This window comes from Heterodontus francisci, chromosome X (genome assembly GCF_036365525.1).
Source record: "Heterodontus francisci isolate sHetFra1 chromosome X, sHetFra1.hap1, whole genome shotgun sequence".
Classification (NCBI taxonomy): Eukaryota; Metazoa; Chordata; class Chondrichthyes; order Heterodontiformes; family Heterodontidae; genus Heterodontus; species Heterodontus francisci.
Genome location: NC_090421.1, coordinates 4533758 through 4561394, shown reverse-complemented (window position 1 = coordinate 4561394; position 27637 = coordinate 4533758). Strand labels below are relative to the sequence as shown.

Here is a 27637-nt window from a genome sequence, read left to right as displayed (position 1 = left end):
TGCCTTCTGGAAGTCCATATAAATAACATCCATAGACAGTCCCATGTCCACTATCTTAGTCTCAGCTGAGCTCCTGATGGCTGCAACTGCATAGCACAAACTGCCCACAATTTGGCTGGAAATTGGCCATCTCACAACATTCATAAGGATAGCTATGTGCACTGGGTGTTTTCTGAAGTTGAGGTTAAAGCACATTATTAGAGTAATACAAAAGCAAAATGCTGCGGATACTGGAAATCTGAAACAAAAACAAAAAATGCTGGAAATACTCAGCAGGTCAGGGAACATCTCTCCACAGATGCTGCCTTACCTGCTGAGTATTTCCAGCATTTTCTGTTTTGTTAGAAAGAGTAGTGGTTTTAGCTGATACTAGAATAACAATAGACTTGTCACTTGCACTGATGAGACAATATGGAGAAGCAATTTTAAAAAAACAAATAGAATGTTCGGGTACACAGCCAGTATATATCCAGTATACACACAGTATATATCTCGAGAGGGTCTGCTGGGAGTTTATAATGCAATGGGGAGACCTCACTTAGCGTACAATGTACAATTGGGGTCACCATGCTTCAAAAAGGATATACATGAATTAGAGAGAGGGCAGAGAGAAGGTTAACAAGAATAATTCTGAGTATAAAGAGGTGAATGATGATGAAAGATTGAGAGAAGTTTAATCTGTACAGTCTAGACAAAAGGTGCAGGGAAAATACATTGGGAACATAATTATATAAGATCTTTACAACAGATATTGAACAGTGTAGATTAGATTAGATTAGAGATACAGCACTGAAACAGGCCCTTCGGCCCACCGAGTCTGTGCCGAACATCAACCACCCATTTATACTAATCCTACACTAATCCCCTATTCCTACCAAACATCCCCACCTGTCCCTATATTTCCCTACCACCTAACTATACTAGTGACAATTTATAATGGCCAATTTACCTATCAACCTGCAAGTCTTTTGGCTTGTGGGAGGAAACCGGAGCACCCGGAGAAAACCCACGCAGACACAGGGAGAACTTGCAAACTCCCCACAGGCAGTACCCGGAATCGAACCCGGGTCCCTGGAGCTGTGAGGCTGCAGTGCTAACCACTGCGCCACTGTGCCGCCCATTTTATGTACATAGCATAAAATAGGAATGCAGGAATCCGTATAGCACAAGTACATATGGAAGATGTACACCACTTGTAAAGGAGACCTACATGATTTATGTAGTCTCTGTATCCATTTGAGATGCCAGACAAATGAATGCCAGCTCCCTTGTTGCCAAATCAACTTGCTCCTCCCAGAAACATCGCCCTCTCCATTAACAATGCTGTCTTGCTGTCAAGTATCAGCTTGGCTCAGTTGATCGCTTGAGTCAGAAATTTGTGGGTTCAAGTTCCAATTCAGCAGTTGAGTACCTAAGAGAGGTTGTCATTCCAGTGCGGTATTGAAGTAGTGGTACAATGTCAGAGATACCATTCTTAAACCAAGATGTTAAACCAAACCCCTATTCTAAAGTTCTTAGTGGCACCATTCTCTCAGTATCTCAGCTAATATTCCTTCTTCAACAACACCACCAAAAACAGATTAACTGGTGAATCGTTTCACGGCTGTTTGTGGGATCTTGTGCGCAAAATGGCTGCCACCACTGCCTACATAACAGTCACTTTACTTCAACATAATGTATTTGAAGCACTTAGGGATGTGTGTGAGAAATGTGATAAGGCGCTCTATCAATGCAAGTCCTTCTTGCACATCAAACCGTTTGAATATCTCACCTAAACAGTACAATTCCTCCAAATCTATTGGTGCTGCCAACAGTCATCAAGGTCAGTTTTGCAAGACCTTGCTCTTGGTTTCACTCCAATATGCAAAATAAATAAGGGATTCTGTAGATATCAGAATAAAAAATTTGTTGTCTGAAGCTAGGAGGGGGAATTAATTCCTGTGGGTTCCTCCACTCCAGTTCTGGTCTTGCCTTTATCAAAATGTTAACACATAAGATAATGAATTAAAGATTCCCTTGGCACTACTGGAAGAAGTGCAGGGAGCTCCCCCAGTTTCCTGGCCAACATTCCTCCCTCAACCAAAACCATGAGATTAACTGGTTATGCATCTTATGCTTGTGAGATCTTGCCGTGCGCAAAATGGCTGCTACATATGCTTTTCTGTGAAATAGTTTGAAATGTTTCTGAGAGATGTGATAAGGCAGCATATAGATGCAAGACATTTTGATTTTCTTCCTCAAACAGCAGCTTCTCTGCAGTGGCTACATAGTTTAGAGAATGCATATGTTTAAGTCAACACTAGACCTGCACTAACCATACAGCATATTTATGTTTTACCTGATGTGCACTGTCCAGTGGTATTCATTGATATGACTCGAGGGCCACTTCTCACCCACCTCCCCTTTGGCGTCCAGCAGACTTGCTTCTCAATGTGCTTCAATATTACCATTCCCGGCCTTATCCACTGTGGCATGTTGACAGTGGATTTCAGTGTCATTCCCATTCCCTTTTTTGCTCTCCAGCAAGAGAGCAAATAAATACGATCAGGTGGCAGGGTATCCCAGCAACCACAGAGAAAAATAAAAGGGCTGTATTTAAACTATCTCCCATCATTCTGTAGTGCGGTGTGTTGGAGACTATTTGAAAGTGGCCCTTGAATAAGACACTGTTTAGAATTGAGTAATAACAGTAACTGTAAATTGTGACACTGGCTGACATTAGCTTTTACCTTTATTTAACTGACTAAATTAAAGACACAAGACAGTGCATTACAAGGTCTTGTGAAGGATATAATTGACTTTGAAAGTGAAGCAGAGATTGGAATCCTACTTTGTCATTCATTGACCACTGTCTGGGTACTAGAATTTCTTTGGCGTTAGCGACTTTCATTTCAAAACTACTATACTTTTTTAGTGATCGCTTTAGCATTATGTTGGTGACACACCATGTGACATAGGACCTCTGAGGATTCTGGCCTCTTAAATGGTGAACTATATAAAACGTTCATTGGTTGCCAGGTGATACAAAGTTCTTGCCATTGCTCTTGGCTCCTCCTTCACAGCGCTTGATGTATTACTAAACTTAGCTTCATTATTCCACCGTGTAGTAGCAAATTAATCACAAGCGTTGATTAAAGTCCACAGTTTCTACAAATGATTGATTTGTGGGATTTTGTTGTTCTGCTTGGATCGCCACAACCTAGCTCCCCTGTGAACAGAGATGGTCATTAGTAAGCAGAGCAGCTTGAGGAGGAGTGCATTTCAAATAGTGCAACGCGAACAAAGTATTGTAAATTGTCATTGCAGCAAATCTACTCTAACCACTGGAGGGGAGCTGGTCAGTGCACTCTACAATGGTGATGTAATAACTTGATCATTTTTTGCTAGTTGGATAAACAAGTGGAATTTAGTTTAAGAAATTAGCAAGGTGTCTGATTGTTATTAGAATCATAGAATCATATAGCACAGAAGGAGGTTGTGTTGGCTCTTTGAAAGAGCTATCCAATTAGTCCCACTCCCTTGCTTTTTTCCCCACAGCCCTGCAGATTCTTTCCCCTTCAAGTAGAATATCCAGTAAGTTACTACTGATTCTGCTTCCACCACCCTTGCAGGCAGTGCCTTCCAGATCATAACAACTTGGTTCCTAAAAAAAAATTCTCTGCATCTCCCCTCTGGCTCTTTTGCCAATACCTTAAATCTGTGTCCTCTAGTTACTGAACCTCTTGCCAATAGAAACCATTTCTCCCTAACTAGTCTATCTACTCTATCAAAACTTAAGGAGGTAGAATTCTACCAGCATTCCCAATTTTCTTTTTGTCTTCTTTACTTATGTTTCAAATATATAGTTTGTAATACCCTGCAGAAGTTTAAAGGAGCAATGTCTGTTTATGAAAAACGTGTTCGGCAAATTTGCTTGGGAAGGAAGCAGAGCTGGTAGAGCTTTTTCATTTTTGTTACAATAAAGTCAAGTGCATGTGATGTGTTTCAACATAATGGATATCACTGCATACCTTTTAAGACTTCAGTCAGAAACTGCTTTAGCTCACAGTTCGCTCCCCACAGCAAGGCATTGTGAGGACATTATCAAAGATTGCCAGTGTCATTGGTTATGTTTATGTTCCTCTCCATTCAATATTACAAACGATATTAGAAAGATGTTGCTATTGGAAAAAGTTTAGGCCTAGGCAGCTTTTAGGGTCTTATAAATGGTCTAAATTTCCAAAGCCGCATCACAAGGGTTTAAAACATGCTTTCAAATCAAATAATGTGAGGTATATTGTGGTATCTTTATATGCCATTTTTCTTTCCATGTTTATTCTTTTAATCTGGCGTCGTGCCTCAGCCGAAAGGGCAGGAATTTCCAAGCTATGGACTTTTCCTTAGACACTATCAGTCCAGCTCAGATCTGTATTGGCCAACAGGAAGCACCCTCCATGCTTTTCAGCATAGTTGTGTGTCCTTGATGATTTTTTTGGTTCCCTGACTTCTCTGGTGTTGAACAGTCTGCCACCAAGAAATGCTCAATCTAGTGGTCCGACTGAAATCTGGGGCTGAATTTTACCGGTCCGTTGATGCCGCGGGTTGCAGTGTGGGGGCCAGTAAAATTCTGTGGGGATAGGCCCACCTTGGCCTGCGACATCGAGAAGGACCACTGCAGATTATCGGCGGCAGGGGGGCCTCAGTGCGACCACCCTGCCGCCTGGCGGCGAGTCCTTCTTGAGCATATGCAAAGTAACATTAATCATATGTAAATAAACTTACCTGCAGATGGCAGCCAATATTACAGCCGCCATTAGTGCTTATCGCGCCTTCGGAACTCTGCACTAAGTTCCGAGGCGAGAACCTGGTGGAGCGGGTAGAGGAATAATATTTTCAGGGCAAGAGGGGTGGGGGACCAGGGAAAACAAATGTTATTGGTTGTGTGAATGGTGGGAAGGGGTTAGAAGCCAAATGTTAGAAGGTTGGGGGGGTAGTTCGGGAAGGAAATAAAGTTTTTTCTGACATTAAGTGTCACTTAAATGACTATTGGGGGGTGGGGTTGGGGAAGGCCCTCCATCACAAAATTTTTTATTTAATAAAATTTTACAATGCTACAACTTTAAATATTAAAATTTTACTGAAGGACTTAAAGCCCTTTAAAAATGGTGCCGGCGCCTGCGCAGTGGCATCGGACGCTGTTGCCGGAGACATGGCGGCCGCCCCCTCTATGGAATGCACGCCGCCATTAGAATGCGCTGTCATGACTTGCACCGCACTCGTAAAATTCAGCCCCTGGTGTGTGTAAATGTATATTTTTAAAGTAGATTTATTTGGAATTCAAAAAAGTATTGCTCCAGGAGAGGAAGTTTGATCACTTGGGTGTTGCAAGGACTGCAAAGATTGAACTTTTAACAGGACATGATACAAAAGAAAGCTTGTCTGATAGATGATGTGGAGAGCATGTGGAGTCAAGGGACAAGCAGAAGAATGAATAGCAAGCTGACTACAAAACAGAAAGCGAGCTTAGGGATTAAAGGTAGTTACTCAGATTGGCACATGGTGGTAAGTGATGTTCCACAAGGATCAGTGCTGTTCACAATTTTCATTTAACGATTTGGACACGGGAATTAGAAGTACAATTTCAAAATTTGCAGATGACACCAAATTGGGGGTTGTAGTTAATACGGGGAGGACTGTGACAAATTACAGGAAGACATTAATAGGCTTGCAGAATGGGCATGTAATTGGCAAATTAACTTCAATATAGATAAGTGTGAGGTAGTACATTTTGGTAGGAAGAATAAGGAGGCCACATACTCCTTGGAAAACAAGTGTCTAAATGGGGTAGAGAAACAGTGATCTGGAGGTACAGATATGCAAATCACTAAAAGCAGCAACGCAGGTTAATAAGGCCATTAACAAAAAAGCAATCTAAGCACTGGGATTCATTTCTAGAGGGGTAGAATTGAAATACAGATAAGTTGTTAAATTTGTATCGAACCTTGGTTAGAACACACTTAGAGTACTGTGAACAGTTATGGTCTCCATATTATAAAAAAAGATAGAGGCACTGCAAAAAAGATTTACTAGAATGATCCCAGAGCTGAGAGGTCATACCTATCAGAAAAGATTGAACAGGCTAGAAAAGAGAAGGCTGAGGGGTGACTTGATAGAGGTCTTTAAGATTATGAAAGGGTTTGAAGGGGTAGGCTTAAAGAAGATGATTCCACTTGTGAGCAAGACCAGAACTAAGGGCCATAAATATAAGACAGTAACTAATAAATCCAATAGGGAATTCAGGAGAAATTTCTTTATTCAGAGGGTGGTTAGGATGTGAAACTCACTACCACAGGGAGTGGCTGAGATGAATGGCATAGATGCATTTAAAGGGAAGCTAAATAAGCACCCGCAGATGGTGTTAAATGAGGAAGGGTGGGAGGAGATACGTCTGGAGCATAAAAACCGGCATGGACCTGTTGGGCCAAATGGCCTGTTACTGTGCTTTTAATATTTCGCACTGGTCCCTTTACCTTTTCCAGCATCCAACATCTCTCTTTAGGTGTCTCTGTCTGTCATGCTTATCTCTTTTATCAATGCGACTATGAAAGTTCTTCTCAGCTCCAAATACATCATCCTCTATCCCTTGTGTTGAAACTAAGATTTATCCCGGTGTCCTACACTAACCTATTCTTTCCTAGGATTTCAAAGCTGTAGAACTCTTTCTTTGTCCTCAGTCTTTCCTTCCTCAGGGTTTTTAAACTCAGGTTTGGTGTCACCTAATCACTACTTCCAGATTTACCTTGCTTTCTCTTTCCTACTTCAATGCTGTCCTGCACTATAAGCTTTTGCCCTTCATCTTGAGTTGTAACAAAAACAAAATACTGGCTTAGTTCTGGCATAACCAATATTTGCACTGGTATGTCTGGTAGTAGTTCATGAAGCACTGGTAGAGATTTGATAATGCAACCTTCAGTAATAGACTGAGCTGCTAATGGTAAATCAGAACCAGTACTTGTAGTCCTGTCCTGGGACACCTCTGGGATTGGTATTTGCAATGTCTAGCAGAGGTCTTTATTTGCAATGCCGCAATATCAGTCCTAACTCAACAATAACGACTACATCAATTGTAATGGTAAATTCACCAATCTCTCACTCCTGACGGAGACCCATGCTCAAGGGAAATGCAGCTTGGAGATGAGATTTCAATGCAGTAAGTCAGTTCTCTGATCCATATTCCCTTTGAACATGGCTCCTCACTGTGTGAGGTGGTATTGGTGAATTTATCCTAGAACTATTTACTTCCTCATTCTTCTCGGTTTGGTTCCAGTCTTGCAGGTACCAAGGGGCAAAATACAGGAATCAAGGGAAAATGTATAGTCAGCAGCAATAGCCTGATTGTGATATAATCTAGCATTTTCATTTTATCAGCTCCCCAAAAATATCAGTGCCATGCATTTCTACCTAAGCAGTGGAGTATTTTGTTTAAAAATTCTTAAGTCAGTATACAGTTCCTGTAGGGAACTTGATCCCAGCGGATTTTTGCTGTTGACCCTTCTTGGTTGTCCAGATAAGAAAGTAACGAGAACCAGGAAGTGGCAGGAGCAGAGTCTGCTATGATGTGAGTCATTCTTGGGACAAACATTGAAGACTATTCATTAAAATCACTATTAAGTATAAGTTGTTCACTCCCAGTGATGACTGCTCGGTAGGAACCCAAATACAGGGAGTTATAAACACGTACTAGAAATTGCATAAGGAGGCCTTTGGCAATAAAACACTTCCGTTCAAAGGGAAAAATGGCAGTAAGTCAAGAACTAATAATAAAAAAGCTTTGTGTTATTAGATCAAAATGAATAGGAACTTATTGAATAGAAATGAGACGATCTAGAGATCTGAGTGAGAGGACGATTGGCAGCAGTTGTATTGATGAAGAAGAAAAAAAGTCTAAGTTCTAGCACACCCAAGATTGTTCATTTTTAAATTAAAAGTATTGCTTTTGTTGGCTCTTGCGCTCTGATTCTTCTGACTTTGTAGCAGCTCTGTGATATAGTGAGGCTGTGATACTGGCTGGCTGTATTTTCCCTAGGCCGTACTCACGCATCTACTACCTGACTATGGTCCCAAGCAAGCGCAAAACCTCCTTTTTGCCCAGATTGCTGCGGCAGCCCCTCTCTTAGCACACGCACCAGTAAATTCACAACTGTGTGTATGGAAGTCGATAAGCCGGCAAATAGGGTGGAGGAAAAATGCAATGGGGAATGGGGCACTTCCCTCGCTTGGCAGCTTAAGTACAGTTAAGGTCCCATCGGTAGCCATTTTTAGGGAAAAAAGAAGCAAACTCCTGTATTGATCCCAGCAAGAATACAGCAACCAAAAAGAATGCTTGAAAAAAACCTGCAAATGTTGGGAATCTGAAATAAAAAACAGAAAATGCTGAAAAACACAGCATGTCTGACAGCACCTAAAGGTATGTTAATGCTTTGTATGTAGACCCTACGTCGGAACAGAGTTTTTAATGGAACAGTTGAAATTGGACACCGAGAATGTTTCAAACGGGGATTACTTGAAACTGCCTGTGTGTCTCACTTTCCACTTACGTATGTTCAAGGAAAAAGTATATTAAGATTGATCCTTGACCAAGCAGATGTTTTTTCCCCCCTAATACTGTCAATGCCATGTTCTAAGATTTGTTGCACCATTAACATGCTTTCTATCTTCTCTACACTCTGTGTGTATTACATGAATTTGAACTGCCGATCATATCTGACAGAAAAGCAGCCTATGTTTGGCGCCACACCGTGATCTCACCATGCTGGCCACTGGCTAAAATTGCATGGAAACCCGTGACGTTCTGTGTGTTTAAATTATTCAGTTGACTGAACACTACCCATTCGCACAAATAGATTTGGATGAAGGTTGTGTAGGGCATTGGTGAGACCACATCTAGAGTGTTGTGTACAGTTTTGGTCTCCTTACTTAAGAAAGGATATAATTGCATTGGAAGCAGTTCAGAAAATGTTTACTTGACTGATTCCTGGGATGAAAGGGTTATTTTGTGAGGAAAGGTTGGGCAGGTTGGGTCTGTATTCATTGGAGTTTAGAAGGATGAGAGGTGATCTTATTGAAACATATCCTGAGGGGACTTGACAGGGTTTCCCTTTGCGGGAGTGACAAAAACGAGGGGGCACAGTTCAAAAATAAGGGGTCTCCCATTTAAGACAGAGACACGGAGAATTTCTTTCTCTCAGAGGGTTGTGAGTCTGTGGAACTCTCTTCCCCAGAGAGCAGTGGGGGCAGGGTCATTGAATGTTTTTAAGGCAGAGGTAGACAGATTCTTGACAAACAAGGGAGTCAAAGGGTATCGGGGGTAGACAGGAAAGTAGAGTTGTGTCCACAAACAGATCAGCCATGATCTTATAGACTGGCCGATTCCTGCTCCTAGTTCGTATGTATGAAACATCCCAATCAGTAAAGCTCAACAATGGTGATGGATTGGTTGATGCAGTGAGCTGGACATATCCTTTAATCTCTGGAATGTGAGCTCAACCACAACCCAGACTGAAGGGGCTAAATGTCACCTCTACCTGCTGCCAGTAAGATTTACATATAATGTAAGTTGGGCCATTTTCAACCAGTTCTCAGTGGGCAAAAAGTCAGATACCGCCAATATTTTGGCCATCTTGCTGAAATAGGCTATATGAGTGGCTGGTGTGAAAAATGGAAATGCTATTCTTGTGCAGTAAAGGGTGGTCTTCTGAGGTTGACACACTGTTGGAATTCACACGGCAGCTAGCTGTGCTAAAGCTGACCTGAGAGCGCTTCATGCTGACAATGGAGGCCCAAAATAATTTCCCATTGCTAACATCTAACAGAAAAAAAGAAAAGCCCTCTGATTGTGATGTTCAAAGCAATTATGAATAATAATGAAGGGATGTGACATCATGATCATCTGCTGACAGAATTGTTGCTAAAAATCTCTTCAGAAAGATAATATTTGAGGGGGCAGCCATCTTTGGCACCATTGTTACCTAACAACTCATTTTGGTGGAATTTATGTCATCGTGTTGTATCGTTGGGTGGGCAGTGGGTGGGGGGAGATGGGAGAGAATTTCTCCTCACCAAAAAATGGGATGTGGTGCCTGCTTTTCTCTATTATTAATAACTCGCTAACAAAAATGCATTCTCAAATATCCCACATTTCAAACCTCTGTGTTCTGAGGTTTTTAGTGGGTCATTAATTATGAAGAAAAACAAGTATTTCCCCATTTTTAGAGGAAATTTATCTTTTCAAGTGTTTGTCCTTTAATATAGAAATGGGCACTGCTGTCAATATCAGTATTCAAACAGTAAGCTCCACCTAATGATTGTATTGCCTTAGTGCATTCCACAAATGCCTAATTTTGTAGCTTTGTGGCTATTTTGAAGTCACTAATTAGTAGTTTATTAAAATAACAAGATCAGACTAATGCACCTAAATCTACAATCTCATACTTTAGGAAAATTAAATGTGAAATCATTGACATTCTTAAATAGAGTAAATGACTATTCACTATGCTGTAATTGTCTATCCTCTTCCTCCAGTATTAAACCATTTTTCCTACACTTTGGCTGTAACCTGCTGGGTAATTTTAATTTAAATGTCATTACAATAATTTGCTTACTGACATGCTTCTGAACAACTGGCTTCCCTGAATGGTTTGATTCTGAATTCAGTGCATTCTTCCCTCATTATAGCACCAGTCTTGCTTACCAACCCTTTTCCCTTCCCAATTAAAAAATAGCAGGAGATGGATTTCTCCCATCTTGTTTCCTTTACTGTACTCCACATGCTAACATAAAACTAACTGCCATTTCTGCACTGATTTCACCCTCAGCTCATGATACTAAATGCCACTGAGTCACCAGTACTGTGACATTGAATGATTTACATTGAACTATATCCAGGTTTTCCTCCTACTGCTGCATTAGGGAAACTGCTAGAGACCACAATAAAGGATAAAATTCATGAACACTTAGGAAGGTATGGGCTAATAAAGGGCAGTCAATGCAGAACTATAAAAGGCAGGTCATGCTTGACTAATTTAATTCCTTTGAGGAAATTGCCAAGTTTATTTGATGGAGAATATAGTGGAAGTTATATATTTGGACTTCAAAAAGCATTTGATAAAGTACCACATGAAAGACTTGTAGTGAAGATTAAGGCCTATAGTATTAAAGGTGAAGTTGTGGGATGGATAAAGGGATGGCTCATGGATAGAAAGCAGAACATAGAAGTAATTAGATTTCATGTGGTTTAATGGAATGCTCCAAGGATCTGGGTTGGGACTCTCTTGTTTTCCATATACATAAAGGATTTGGACATGGCTGTGAGGGACCAACAACAAAATCTGATGATACCAAATGTTCTGACCTGATGAGAAAGAGGTCTAGGGTTCCCTTTCAGCCTTCACCTGGTCTTACTGTAACAGGGTTTAATTTTAAACACACCATGTTTTTAGCTCCCCCTTAGTGAATCCTTGTTCACCGCTTTCCAATTATAAGGCAAAGAAACCAGCACAAATAGGCTTTCTTAGTTTTAAAGAAGGAAAGTTGAAATTTATTAAACTTAAACTCTAATTCGGTTAACGCCTACAGATACACCACCCACCCACGCTAGCGTGCATATGCGATACACAAATGCAAATAGAGACAGAAAAGAGCAGAAGAAAAATAAAGTGGAAAAGTTTGAGACAATATCTGAAGAGTTTTTGTTATGGTTCTTCGAGCTCACTGTAGAGTCCTTGATTGTAGGTAGATCTTGCTTTTTGTTGGGGCCCAGTATTCTTCTTAAACCTTGCTCAAACTGTTTGTACAATTCAAAAAACCCAGGTTGCCAAGCAGGTTAGGCATGTGACTAACTGGTCTGACCATGTCTTGGATTGTATCACCTTAGCAGTCTCTGGAATGCTCCTCTTACACACAATACCTGGTGATCAAGGTCCATTGTGGCTTGAATGTGTCAGGGAATGACCCTTTGTCTTTCCAATCACTGTCTGTTAATTTGCAAATGTCTTTTTCAGCCACGGCTGATCTGTTTAACAAGTCCTTTCTTCACTCCAGTAACAGTTTAAAATCAATGTTCATGACAAAATTAATGTGCCTCTTTCTTGGCAGGTGGGGGCCTAACATGACACCTTCACACCCAGTGGAATGAAATGCGGTTTGAGAAAAGTGCATTTCATTAAAAGGTTTGAGAGAAAATATAAGATACAGAAAAAAAAGAACCATGCATTTCTCTTATTCATTCACAAATCTTAAAACTTATTAAAAATGGCCCTTTTGCCATCCCAATAAACATGTTCTTTTTTGGAGAAGTTTCTCTTCCATTTGCTCATTTCCATGGCTGCCTAGGGTCTTTGTTCCTGCTAAGGTAATTATTTTTCAGGACAATCAATAGTGGGTGGGTCTATCCTGAACTCTCTTTCAGTGCTTTGCTGAGTCATGCAAAGGCTTTTGACTTCAGGGGATGGGTGGTTTTCTTTTTTCTGACTGTGGGGGGAGGATTTGTTGCTAATCTCCCCTTTGTCCCAGAGAACACTCCTGCCTGCAGGTATTGTGCAGACTCTACTGCACTCCCCTGTGGCACTTCGACTAGGTGAGGCATCACCCTCATGGTTTCTCTGCCCCCTAGAGGTCTTTCTTTATCTCTGCAGGCTCTTGTAAATGCTGTTAGCAACTCTGGTGGGGTGCTTCTCGTGTCTGCATTTACGTAGGAGGATGTGGGGCCTAACCTTTCACATTCTTCAGGGTTGGCTGACTGGACAGTAGGGGTTTTCATTCGGGATTCCTCCCGGACTTCCTTTAACCTGCCCTCTTGGTCACTGTCTCCCCTTCCCTGTCTAACCTTTTGCCAGCCTTGTGCCTGCCTGTCCCCTTTTGTTCTCGGCGCGGGTCCCTTACAGTTCACCAGCCCTCTGCTGGAGGGTCCTCCTAACAGCGGTACAGGACTTAGGGGTGGAGGTTTCCCCTCAACCTGGCACATGTGGCTACTCCTGCAGTACTCCACCACATCTTTGTGGAGTTTTGGCCAGTCAAACTGCTGTCTTATGCGGGCTTTGGTCATACAGTCAAAGAGTCATAGAGTTGTACAGCACAGAAACAGGCCTTTTGGCCCATTGTGTCTGTGCCGGCCATCCAGCACCCAACTATTCTAATCCCATATTTCTGCACTTGGCCCATAACCTTGTATGCTATGGCATTTCAAGTGCTCATCTAAATACTTCTTAAATGGTGTGAGGGTTCCTGCCTCCACCACCTCTTCAGGCAGTGCGTTCCAGATTCCAACCACCCATTGGGTGAAAACATTTTTCCTCAAATCCCCCCTAAACCTCCTGCCCCTTACCCTAAATCTATGCCCCCTGGTTCTTGACTCCTCCGGTAAGGGAAAACGTTTCTTCCTATCTAACCTATCAATGCCCCTCATAATGCCCCACCCCATCAGCCTCCACATCCAAAGGATCATCCTCCGCCATTTCTGCCACCTCCAGCGTGATGCCGCTACCAAACGCATCTTCCCCTCCCTTCCCCTGTCAGCATTCCGAAGGGATCATTCCCTCCGTGATACCCTGGTCCACTCCTCCATTACCCCCACCACCTTGTCCCCTTCCCATGGCACCTTCCCCTGCAATCGCAGGAGGTGTAATACCTGTCCATTTACCTCCTCTCTCCTCACTATCCCAGGCCCCAAACACTCCTTTCAGGTGAAGCAGCAATTTACTTGTATTTCTTTCAATGTAGTATACTGTATTCGCTGCTCACAATGTGGTCTCCTCTACACTGGGGAGACCAAACGCAGACTGGGTGACGCTTTGCGGAACACCTCCGCTCAGTCCGCAAGCAGGACCCCGAGCTTCCGGTTGCTTGCCATTTCAACACTTCCCCCCTGCTCTCATGCTCACATCTCTGTCCTGGGATTGCTGCAGTGTTCCAGTGAACATCAATGCAAGCTCGAGGAACAGCATCTCATTTACCAATTAGGCACACTACAGCCTGCCGGACTGAACATTGAGTTCAATCATTTCAGAGCATGACGGGGCCCCCCATTTTACTTTCATTTTTAGTTATTTTTTCTTTTGCCTTTTTAAATTTTTTTTAATGTTTATTTTATTTTATTACATCTTAGTTTGTTCTGTTTGCTTACCCACTTTTTTTTCATGTTTATGCTTGCGGCTGTTCAATTTTCAGTCCGTTAACACCCTATCTGTACTAATGCTTTATCTTTCAACACACTATTAACATACTGTTTGCCTTTGCTCCACGACCTTCTGGTCAGCTATTCTGTGACCTTGTCCTATCTACACCTTCTCCTTTGTTATCTCTTGCCCCACCCCCACTTTACTTGCTTCTAACCTTCTACATTTCTAATATTTGCCAGTTCTGAAGAAGGGTCACTGACCTGAAACGTTAACTCTGCTTCTCTCTCCACAGATGCTGCCAGACCTGCTGAGTATTTCCAGCATTTCTTGTTTTTATTTCAGATATCCAGCATCCGCAGTATTTTGCTTTTATTATTAATGCCCCTCATAATCTTGTACACCTCAATCATGTCCCCCCTCAGCCGTCCCCGCTCCAAGGAAAACAACCCCAGCCTTTTCAGTCTTCATAGCTGAAATGCTCCAGCCCAGGCAACATCCTGGTGAATCTCCTCTGGACCCTCTCCAGTGCAATCACATCCTTCCTATAGTGTGGTGACCAGAACTGTACACAGTACTCCAGCTGTGGCCTAACTAGCATTTTATACAGCTCCATCATAACCTCACTGCTCTTATACTCTATGCCTCGGCTAATAAAGGCAAAGTATCCCATATGCCTTCCTAACCACCTTATCTACCAGTGCTGCTGCCTTCAGTGATCTATGGACAAGTACACCAAGGTCCCTCTGACCCTCTGTACTTCCTAGGGTCCTATCACCCATTGTATATTCCCTTGCCTTGTTAGTCCTCCCAAAATGCATCACCTCACACTTTTATTTATTTATTTAGAGATACAGCACTGAAACAGGCTCTTCGGCCCACCGAGTCTGTGCTGACCATCAACCACCCATTAATCCCATATTCCTACCCCATCCCCACCTTCCCTCAATTCCCCTACCACCTATCTATACTAGGGACAATTTATAATGGCCAATTTACCTATCAACCTGCAAGTCTTTGGCTGTGGGAGGAAACCGGAGCACCCGGCGAAAACCCACGCGGTCACAGGGAGAACTTGCAAACTCTGCACAGGCAGTACCCAGAATTGAACCCGGGTCGCTGGAGCTGTGAGGCTGCGGTGCTAACCACTGCGCCACTGTGCCGCCCATCAGGATTAAATTCCATTTGCCACTGCTCCGCCCATCTTACCAGCCCATCTATATCTCCCTGTAATCTAAGGATTTCCTCCTCACTATTTACAACACCACCAATTTTCATGTCATCTGTGAATTTACTCATCATACCTCCTATATTCACGTCTAAATCATTAACGTACACTACAAACAGCAAGGGTCCCAGCACTGATCCCTGTGGTACACCACTGGTCACAGGCTTCCAATCGCAAAAACAGCCCTCAACCATTACCCTCTGCCTCCTGCCACTAAGCCAATTTTGGATGCAATTTGCCAAATTGCCCTGGATCCCATGGGCCTTACCTTCTTAACCAATCTCCCATGCGGGACCTTATCAAAAGCCTTACTGAAATCCATGTATACTACATCTACCGCTTTATCCTCATTGACACATCTAGTCACCTCCTCGAAAAATTCAACCAAGTTAGTTAGACACGATCTCCCCCTGACAAACCCATGCTGACTATCCCTGATTAATCCCTGCCTCTCCAAGTGGAGATTAATCCTGTCCCTCAGAATTTTTTCCAATATTTTCCCAACCACTGATATTAGGCTCACCGGCCTGTAATTACCTGGTTTATCCCTGCTACCCTTCTTGAATAATGGTACCACATTCGCTGTCCTCCAATCCTCTGGTACCTCTCCTGTGGTCAGAGAGGATTTGAAAATTTGTGTCAAAGCCCCTGCTATCTCCTCCCTTGCCTCACATAACAGCCTGGGATACATTTCATCTGGGCCTGAGGATTTATCCACTTTTAAGCCCGCTAAAACAGCTAACACATCCTCCCTTTCAACGCTAATATGTTCAAGTATATCAGAATCCCCCTCCCTGATCTCTACACCTACATCGTCCTTCTCCATAGTGAACACCGATGAAAAGTAATCATTTAAAACCTCACCTATGTCCTCCGGCTCCACACAAAGATTACCACTTTGGTCCCTAATGGGCCCTACTGTTTCCCTGGTTATCCTCTTACCCTTAATATACTTATAAAACGCCTTAAGATTTTCCTTTATCTTGCCCGCCAGTGTTTTTTCATGTCCCCTCTTCGCTCTCTTAATTACTTTTTTAAGTGCCACCCTACACTTTCTATACTCCTTTAGTGCCTCTGCTGTTTTCAGCACTTGGGATCTACAATGAGCCTCCTTTTTTTTCCTCATCCAATCCTCTATATCCCTTGACATCCAGGGTTCCCTGGGCCTGTTAGTCCTACTGTTAGTCTTTCATATACTGGCATGTACAGCCACTGTAGTCTTGTGGGCTCTTCTTAATATTTCTGTCTGGTACCTCTGCAGCAGCACTAACTGGTGAACTATTGTCCACTCCTTGCTCTCAGGTCTGTGAGGAGAACTCCATTTCCTCTGCAGTACCTCATTCTTTAAATAGTAGCAATCAGGGACTCCCTCTGCTTCACTTTCAGACTGGGCAGCCTGTGCTAACTCTCACAATACTGGGTTGGCTTGCTGAGTCTAACCACGGGAACATCCATTTAATTCATTCCCTGGGTCTCCTAACTTTCCAAAGAAAGTCTCGGACAGGCAGACCTCATGGTCATCTGCCTGCAGTGCCAATGTAGTCTCCTCTGGGGGAGCTGGTTTGATCATGGCCTGATCCACTGCACATTCAGGGAAACTGCAGGGGCCCGTCTCCTCCATTGCCCTGTCTCTCTGACCTCCTGCGGTCTTTCTTCCACTACTGGGGGGACTACCACCTTCACCCCTGCCAGATCATTACCTAGGAGCAGGTCAACCCTGTCCACAGGCAAACTAGGGATAGGGACCATCCCTATGGTCACCGGTCCCGAAACTAGGTCACATTCCAGGTGCACCCTGTGTACAGGTACAGGCATACACTGCCCTCCAATACCATTCACCACCATTCTGATCACTGCACTCTCTGGGGGAAAGTCAGGCCTTTTCCCAGTAAAAGGGATCGAGTGGCCCCTGTGTCCCTGAGGATTACTATGGGCTTGCTTGCCCCACTCGAGGGGTATGGGATTAAAGGCCTGTTACCCGATCCGAACCTGACGGGACCCGACGACGTGTCGGATTTGGGTCAGGTCGGGCCCCTCTTCCAGGTCCGGCTTTCGGGCTCGGGTCGGGCTGGGTGTGGGTCGGGCTGGACACACACGGTAAGTGCTCTGCTGGTAAGTATTAAAATTAAAAAACTTACCTGAGCTGGGAGTCCGGGACAAAACTGAGTCTGTGCAGTGAGCGAGTGACATCACTATGACGTCATCATGCATGCGCTGCAGCTTCTTGCAGGTTCCGAGCCGGAAGGTAAGTAAAGGGATGGTTGGGCTCGGGTTGAGTCGGGGTCGGGGTCGGGCTCTGGTCTGGTTGGGCTCGGGGCAAAATCGGAGGGACCAGGGCCGGGTCGGGCTCGGGTCCGCTGTGGTTCGACCGGGTTCTTTTTCCCGACCTGAGCAGGCCTTTATATGGGATTACTCTCCTTCAGACACAAAACCCTGATAACCCTCGGGAACCCTATTAAATTTTCCTGCACTTGCAGTGGTAGACTTCCTGGGTCTCACTCTTACTGCAGTTAAAGACACAGCTTGTTCTGATGTGCTTTCCATCAGGGTCACTTCTTCACTGAGCGGGTGTACCCTGAATAATCCTACAGGTTTTCCCTTTAGTTTCCAGCAGTCAGCTTTTAGATGACCTGCCTTATTACAATGGGAGCACACAGGTCTCCAGGTCTCACTCCTGCTCACAGTACCTTCCCTTTTGGCTAGAGGAGGGCCCACTGTGTCTCCCTCTTTTCTTTCTCTCCCAGGACTGCTTGGGCTCCTATCACCTTCCCACCCTTTGAGCTTTTCGGATTTATGGGGGTGATTAGGAAAAGTTCTCCCCTGGGAAACTGACTTATAAATTAAAGCAAACTCATCGGCCAGAATGGCCGCTTGCTGGGCTCTCTGGACCCGCTGCTCCTCTACATGGGTCTTTATGGAGAGTGTGAGAGAGTGTTTAACTCCCTCCACCACCGATGCACAGTGGCAGCAGTGTGTACCATCTACAAGATGCACTGCAGCAACACGCCAAGGCTCCTTCGACAGCACCTTCCAAACCCACGACCTCTACCAACTAGAAGGACAAGGGCAGCAAATGCATGGGAACACCACCACCTGCAAGTTCCCCTCCAAGTCACACACCATCCTGACTTGGAACTATATCGCCGTTCCTTCACTGTCGCTGGGTCAAAATCCTGGAACTCCCTTCCTAACAGCACTGTGGGTGTAACTACCCCACATGGACTGCAGTGGTTCAAGAAGGCAGCTCACCACCACCTACTCAAGGGCAATTAGGGATGGGCAATAAATGCTGACCTAGCCAGCAACACCCACATCCTGTGAATGAATAAAAAAAGATTCTCGTAGCTGAGCTGTACTTTAAGAGTCCTCAGCCACTGGTCAAAAGCCAGCTGCTTACTTCTTTCAAACTCTAGGTAAGTTTGATTAGCTTGTTTCTTGAGAGTTCTAAACTTTTGGCGATAGGCTTCGGATACTAATTCATATGCCCCGAGGATAGCACTTTTTGTCAGTTCATAATTTGAACTCTCATCTGGCAACAGGGAATAAACCTCATGTGCTTTTCCAGTTAGCTTGGTTTGCAGTAAAAGAGGCCGGGTCTCAGCTGGTCATTTTAGCTGCCTTGCCAGTTTCTCAAAGGACACAAAAATCTTCTGCATCCTCCTCATTAAATCTTGGAATTATTTGAGCTAGTTTTAACAATTCTGTGCCCAGCCCTGAATTATACTCCTCCATATTGGCCATGCTTTCACTGGGGTCACTCTGTTGCCCCCCTAGTTAACTCAAGTCGCTTCAGCTCTCTCTCTTCACATTCCTTCCGGAATATTCTTTCTCTCCCCCGCTCCTGCCTTTCATTTTCTTCACGTTCCTTCTGGAAGGCTCTTTCTTTCTCCCTCTCTTTTTCCCCCTCTCTCTTTCTCTTTCTTTCTCTTCTAATTCAAGTTTCCTCTGTTCCAATTGTAGCTTTGCTAGCAATACCTTGTCAGGATCTACTTCTAACCCTGTCGCAGTCTACTTCTAACACTGTTTCTGTTTCTTCAGATTCAAGGGAAAAATGGTTAGCCACTAGTCTTAGGAGTTCAGGCTTTCTCGCCTTGGCACGTACAGTGATCCCACACTGCTCAGCCATTTTCCTCAACTCCTCCATAGACAGTGCTTTTAACTTATCCCAAGTTACTTCACCCTGGCTTGGGGAGCTACTAGCTTCAGTTGCAGACATGTTAGTATTCAATCACACACAACCACAAGAAAACCTGTATTGAAATCTTGCTCTTTTTTGATTGGGAACAATTTGGCTTCCCACTTCCAATTTCTCTCATTTGTCTGTGGGTCAATTCCGGACGGTAGCACCCAAATTTCTGTTACGACCAGGTGAGAAAGAGGTCTAGGGTTCCCTTTCAGCCTTCACCACGTCTTACTGTAACAGGGTTAAATTTTAAACACATCGTGTTTTTAGCTCCCCCTTGGTGAATCCTTGTTCACCGCTTTCCAATTATAAGGCAAAGAAACCAGCACAAACAGGCTTTCTTAGGTTTAAAGAAGAAAAGTTGAAATTTATTAAACTTAAACTCTAATTCGGTTAACGCCTACAGATACAAGATCCACCCACGCTAGCATGCATACGCAATACACACATGCAAATAGAGACAGAAAAGAGCAGAAGAAAAATAAAGTGGAAAGGTTTGAGGCAATATCTGAAGAGTTTTTGTTATGGTTCTTCGAGCTCACTGTAGAGTCCTTGATTGTAGGTAGATCTTGCTTTTTGTTGGGGCCCAGTATTCTTCCTAAACCTTGTTCGCTGTCGGAGAGTTTTCTCTCTTGGGGTTCATGTGTCTTCAGTGGATTCAGAGGCTTGTGAGAAAGAGATGGGAGCAGACAGGAGAGATCTTCTTAGTCCAGTAGCAAACAGACACTGTGAGTTTAAACTGTTTGTACAATTCAGAAAAACACAGGTTGCCAAGCTGGGGTTAGTCAAGTGACTAACTGGTCTGACCACGTCTTGGATTGTATCACCTTCGCAGTCTCTGGAATGCTCCTCTTACACACAATACCTGGTGATCAAGGTCCGTTGTTGGTTGAATGTGTCAGGAAATGGTCCTTTGTCCTTCCAATCGCCATCTGTTAATATGCAAATGTCATTTTCAGCCACGGCTGATCTGTTTAACAAGTCCTTTCTTCACTCCAATAACAGTTTAAAATCAATGTTCATGACAAAATTAATGTGCCTCTTTCTTAGCAGGTGGGGGCCTAACATGACACAAATTAGGGGGCATAGCAAGCTGTGAGGAATAATGACATTCTTCCTGGATTATTTTTTAAAAACCAGTTTAGCTCAAAATATGTCCCTTTGTTCTAGATTCCCCTCCTGAAGGGAAAAGGTATTCCCTCTATCTTACATGTCAATTCCCTTCATTATTTTAAACATCTTCATAATTTTAAACACCCTGTAACATCCTTGTTCCAGAGGATATAACTCAAGTTTACTTATTCGCTCATCATAACTCAATTCTTTCATCCCAGGTATTATCCTGCTGAATCATTGCTGGACTTCCCTCAACGGCAGTACTCCCAGAACAGAACACAATATTCAAAGGAGGTCTAACCAGCACTCTATAACTGCAGTAGTACCTCATTGCTTTTATATTCCAAACCTCTTGTGATGAAGCCCAGCAACTCATTGGCTTTTTGATCCCTTTTGCAGCTGTGAGCAAGTTTTTAATGACTACCTGGATACCTAAATGCCTTCGTTCATCCATCCCCTCTAGTGCTTCACCATTTAGATTTTACTCCCATTCTTGCATCCAAAATGTACCACCTCACACTTTGTTACATCTGCCATTGATCTACCCAGTCATACAAATTGAGACCTTTTGCAAGTTTCTCTTCACAATTCACTATATCTTCTAGCCCAGTGTCATCTGAACTTTTAGATATGCTGTCCTCTATTTCAAAACCAAGTCACATTTAAAAAGCTAGGCCCTCAGCACTGATTTACTGCTTGTCAATTAAACAGTATCCCTTTTTATCCCAACATTTTGTCTTCTAGCTCCCAACCGGTTTCCTATCCATACAACAAGGCTATCTCTAATTCCACGCACACCAGTTTTAACTGCAACGTCTTGTGCAGAATCTTCTAAAAATCCAGGTGTAGAACATCCATTTATGCTCCCCTAGTCACCACCTTAGTAGCTCTGTCAATGGTTAGTTAGACATGAGCTACCTTTCATAAAATTATGCGAACTTGCCCTAATCAGCTTATCTCCTTCCAAGTATTCATTTACTCTATGCCTGATAGTGAATTCAAGTATTTCTCCCACTACTGATGCTAACTAAGTAGTGGAATTCTAGCTTTTCTACATAGGGACACTGAATACAAAAACAAGGAGGTAATAGTGGGGAGGCTATAACTGCAGTTGTGGACACCCCATTGTAGGAATGGGGGAGGAATTCTTGGAGTGTATATGGTTTTCTGGACCAATATGTTGAGAACCAATTAGAGAACAGGCCATCCTAGACTGGGTATTGTGTAATGAGAGAGGAATAATTGACAATCTAGTGGTGCGAGACCCTTTGGGGACGAGCGACCATAATATGATAGAGTTCTTCATCAAGATGGAGAGTGACGTCGTTGATTCTGAGACAAGGGTCCTGAATCTTAGTAAAGGAAACTATGAAGGTATGAGGCGCGAGTTGGCCATGACGGATTGGGAAACGTTACTTAAAGGGATGACGGTGGATAGGCAATGGCAAACATTTAAAGAGCACAAGGATGAACTGCAACAATTGTTTATCCCTGTCTGGTGCAAAAGTAAAACAGGAAAGGTAGCCAAACAATGGCTTACAAGGGAAATTAGAGATAGCATTAGCTCCAAGGAAGAGGCATATAGATTTGCCAGGAAAAACAACAGACCTGAGGATTGGGAGCAGTTTAGAAGTCAGCAAAGGAGGACCAAGGGATTGATTAAGAAGGGGAAAATAGAGTACGAGAGCAAGCTTGCGGGGAACATAAAAACTGACTGTAAAAGTTTCTATCGTTTTGTGAAGAGAAAAAGATTGGTGAAGACAAATGTAGGTCCCTTACAGTCAGAAACAGGGTAATTCATTATGGGGAACAAAGAAATGGCTGACCAACTAAATGCATACTTTGGTTCTGTCTTCACAAAGGAGGACACAAATTTCATACCAGAAATGTTGGGGAACACAGGGCTTAGTGAGAGAGAGGAACTGAAGGAAATCAGTATTAGTAGAGAAATGGTGTTGGGGAAATTGATGGGATTGAAGGTCGATAAATCCCCAGGGCCTGATAATCTACATCCCAGAGTACTTAAGGAAGTGGCCCTAGAAATAGAGGATGCATTGGTGGTCATCTTCCAAGATTCTATAGACTCTGGAACAGTTCCTACAGATTGGAGGGTAGCTAATGTAACCCCACTATTTAAAAAGGGAGATAGGAAGAAAGCAGGGAATTATAGACCAGTCAGCCTGACGTCGGTAGTGGGGAAAATTCTAGAGTCCATTATCAAAGATTTTATAGCAGAGCACTGAGAGAACAGTGGTATAATCAGGCAGAGTCAGCATGGATTTACGAAAGGGAAATCATGCTTGACAAATCTGCTAGAATTCTTCGAGGATGTAACTAGTAGAGTTGATGAGGGGGAGCCAGTGGATGTGGTTTATTTGGACTTTCAGAAGGCTTTTGATAAAGTCCCACATAAGAGATTAGCATGTAAAATTAAAGCTCATGGGATTGGGGGTAGTGTATTGCGATGGATAGAAAATTGGTTGGCAGACAGGAAACAAAGAGTCGGGATAAATGGGTCTTTTTCCGAGTGGCAGGCAGTGACTAGTGGGGTACGGCAGGGATCGGTGCTAGGACCCCAGCTATTCACAATATATATTGATGATTTAGATGAGGGAACTAAATGTAATATCTCCAGATTTGCAGATGACACAAAACTGGGTGGGAGGGTGAGTTGTGAGGAGGATGCAGAGAAGCTTCAGGGTCATTTGGACAAGTTGAGTGAGTGGGCTAATGCATGGCAGATGCAGTATAACGTGGATAAATGTTAGCAAAAACAGGAAGGCAGATTATTATCTGAATGGCTATAAACTGAGAGAGGGAAATATGCAGCGAGACCTGGGTGTTCTCGTACACCAGTCGCTGAAGGTAAGCATGCAGGTGCAACAGGCGGTTAAAAAAGGCAAATGGTATGTTGGCCTTCATAACGAGAGGATTCGAGTACCGAAGCAGGGATGTCTTGCTGCAATTATACAGGGCCTTGGTGAGGCTACACCTGGAATATTGTGTGCAGTTTTGGTCTCCTTATCTGAGGAAGGATGTTCTTGCTATAGAGGGAGTGCAGCGAAGGTTTACCAGACTGATTCCTGGGGTGGCGGGACTGATGTATGAAGAGAGATTGAGTCGGTTAGGATTATATTTGCTGGAGTTCAGAAGAGTGAGGGGGGATCTCATAGAATCCTATAAAATTCTAACAGGACTTGACAGAGTAGATGCAGGAAGGATGTTCTCGATGGTGGGGGAGTCCAGAACCAGGGGTCATAGTCTAAGGATACGGGGTAAATCTTTCAGGACTGAAATGAGGAGAAATTTCTTCACCCAGAGAGTGGTGAGCCTGTGGAATTCACTACCACAGAAAGCAGTTGAGGCCAAAACATTGTATGCTTTCAAGAAGGAGTTAGATATAGCTCTTGGTTTTAAAGGGATCAAAGGGTATGGGGCGAAAGCGGGAACAGGCGACTGAGTTGGATGATCAGCCATGATCATAATGAATGGCGGAGCAGGCTCGAAGGGTCGAATGGCCTACTCCTGCTCCTATTTTCTAAGTTTCTATGAATGATATTGGAGCAATGGAAAAGTTGCAATATAAATTCACTCTGATGATACCAGGGCTGGAAAGATATAGTTATGGTTGTCTTGAAGAACTAGGCTTGTATTCACTGGAACACAGAGGTTAAGGTGAGAGTTTATAAAATAGAAGTTTGCAAAATTATGAAAAGATTTTCATAGATTATTTTCATTGCTTGCTTTGATTAAAGCATAAAAATGGAGGTTAGAAGATTTTTTTATGTAAGAGGATATCAGAATATGGAATGCAGTACCACATGTGCCTACTGAAGCTGCGTCAGTCACGATGAGAATTAAACATTTGGAAAAAATTGCTAAAACAAAACGAGTAAAGGGAGAGCAAGAAAATGTAGAGCTAGCATAGGCATGATGGATCAAGTGGCTTCGTTATGTGCTGAATTTCTATGATTCCATGAATACTGTAAGGAACAGAAACTGCCATACACCATTAATTTCTGTTGAGTTCACCTGACCATCCGCTGCAACTTTGGCAGAAATATCGCAGAAACGGCACAAACGCTATTTACACCATTTTTACGGGTTTACGTGGATTTTCCACCGAAGTTTTAGCGAACAATTGGGAGAATCCCTGCAGAAATTCAACCCCGTACTGTTTAACATCTACCTTGTGGACAAAAGTCATTTTTTGCTTTTACTTTGAATAATCGTGTAAAAGCCCTGTTGCGATTCTCGGCTTCGAATTACGTCCAGGCCCAGTGGGATTGCTGTTAAACTGGGGAGAGAAGGTGAAGTCGATCCATTCGGAAACCCATCCTATTTTTATGCTGTCAAAAACATTGCTCCAATGACTGGTAGTATAATGAAGGAACAGTGTGTGTGTGTATGCGTGTGCATGCATGTAATTTGATTAGATTTTATATCTTGTGATGATCCCATGCACAGAACGTTACTGTGTACTGGATATTGTGTGTTGCCACGCTGTAAGATCAAACTGCAGTACAGAATGACAATTGGCCCTATTGACATGAATGTGATAGCTACATTTAACTTATTGTTTTGAATTGATTTAGTCTCATTTTTGGATCAGACTATTTGTCTATTTTCGTTCATCTATTTAAAATTTATTGTTGGCTTTTCCTGAATTTTTGGGTGACAATTCAGGAAATAATTGTGTTTTGTGCAAGTCAGCTAGTACAAAGACAAATCAATTTTCAGGTATTTCGAGACCTGGTACAGATGGTCAAAGAGCTCAAATTCTGATGGTCCCAGAATCAGGACTGACTTCTGCCAATATCAAGCACCTGGATGTAACTGAACATATAATTCACAAATGTGTAAGTTAACCCATTATTTTGGCACAATGTTACGTAAAGTTCCAATTATGTAACCCAGCTGTAGAATAATCCTGTCGGCATTCACAAACCTGGTTCTAGAATTAGAAAATTAAGAGAGAAACAAATCACAAGAGGAACAAAAAGTCAATCTCTCGCAATTCCACATAAATGGCCCCACTGCAGACTGAGTGTTGAATGTATCAGATGAAGTTCAGTCTCTGGTTTCTCTTTGCTAATGTTCACTGTAATGTGAGCTGTATGTTGTCGCTCTGTTGAATCTAACAGCATTAGAATTCTGGGCTGCTGGTATATCAGTGCTATATCATAAAAAAATGAGAGAATCATTTGGTGACAGGATATCTGTTCATTTGAAATTGAAGTTGTGACTGTTTCAGGAGCCCACACTTAAAGGGGAGTGTTAATCTGGGGGTAAATAATTACAATATGCAGCAACCTCTCTTTCTGTTGCCCCCATCTACCAATGTGGGAAGAGGTTTTGAAATACTTCCTATTTTGTGAGGAGAGATTCTCAGTTTATTCTCCAACAAGCAGTGTCCGAGATCCACCATGTTGGATGCCCCTAACATAAAAGACTTGCACAAGTCACGTATCTGATGAGTCCATCTCCAATTGTGCTGTTAGAGTGAGCAAGAGTTGGAATATTTCTCAGTCCCAGGTGCAGATCCCAACACAATTGCTGCTGAGAAGTTCAGTGGCGTCTTTTAGCCAGCACTTGAACTTTTCAGTAGTACTGTAGGAGATGGCAAAATCTCTTTTAAAATAGTTTTTGCAAGAGAGGGCTTTACATTGTCTTGCTACATACTCACTAAAGTAATGTCATCTTTTAATTTTCAGAGAAGTGTTTTGAGGTGTAAAGTACTTAAATATTATAAAAGAATACAAGATGTGTAGGATGTGTTGCAAAGATCTAACATGCAGGCTTCAGATGACCACAAAAGCATTTTCTGAACATGTTCTGAATCCTGATAGTGTGTTATATCTTTGAACACATTCACAAAGCTTTTTTTCCTCCCTCTTTTCCAACTATCCTGTTGGACTTCTATTACAGCTCCCTGCCCCAATCACTATAAATCATTTCCATTTCTGGTTGCTAAGTGCTGCTCTGCAGATTTGCCCTATGTAACCGGATGGGGGGGAAATTCACAAGATCACGATGCTGGACCAGGGTTGTAAATTCTGGCAACTGCGGGAAGAGAGTTTTACTGAACACTTGTACACACATTTTTGTTACAATCTTGTAGATATTATATATACACATATCATTGTACATGCCACTTCTTTCAATTGAGAATATGTGTATGATTATTATGAAAAATTTCAAGTGCACAAGTTAGCACTTTGGTGAGTTTTGGGGCAAGGCAGGGATAGCCTGTTGTAAAACTCTGCTAAAGATCTGTCATGTTTGCTGCCAAGGTGAGCTTCTGCTGCAACAAATACCTGCTGCAGTACAAACTTTCAAAATTCAAAGTTTTGTTTTTTTGTTAGTACTTTAAATAATTATTGGGGACTGGACTCGTGCTTGGGGGGAAATATGTGGCTGCATTGCCAAGTTCTCTCTCCATCTCTCTTTCATTCTCTGTCGTTGTCTCTTTTGTGAGCTCTCTGTCCAACTCTGTCTCTTTGACACTCTCCCTCTGCCTCATTCCCTCTCTTGTGGTGTCTATACTGCATTAACTCCAGGATGAACTTCTCAATGTAGTGAATTGTGGCTCTACCCATCCTGCTTTCCTGGCTGAAGGCTGGTTGAGGAGGAGACGTGAGGTTTTAGAAGAAGGAAAAGTTTTTTTAAAAAGGGGGGAAAAATGTAAGAAGAAAGGGAAGCTTGGGATGTTAACCAATTAATATTGGGCTTGCCTTGGAAACTAGAACTGAAGTTGGTCTGGCTGAAATTTCCACTACTTCCCAGATTTATTTACGTAAGTGTTTACAATTAAATTAAATGTTAGTATGATATACATCATGACCTGCATGACTGTCTGTGGTATCTTTCGCTCATTTAAAAATTAAAATAATTTTGATATTTCAATAATTTTATGAAGTCCTTTTGTTCATTACAAATTTGCTTTCTTACTGAAAATAT

The 27637-nt window shown here is 42.7% G+C and overlaps 1 protein-coding gene across 3 annotated transcripts in view; it reads left to right on the top strand.

Moving 5' to 3' along the window:
- The first annotated feature begins 3180 nt into the window (after positions 1 to 3180).
- The window catches only part of LOC137358623 (uncharacterized), an 86288-nt gene continuing 61831 nt past the window's right edge, over positions 3181 to 27637 (top strand). Inside the window, exon 1 of one of the 3 annotated variants that reach the window (XM_068024710.1) lies at positions 3181 to 3361. In XM_068024710.1, coding sequence (XP_067880811.1) covers positions 3354 to 3361 — 8 coding nt within the window. In that variant the 5' untranslated portion in view covers positions 3181 to 3353. The remainder of the gene's footprint in view (positions 3362 to 27637) is intronic. The other 2 variants (XM_068024712.1, XM_068024711.1) reach the window with 2 other exon arrangements.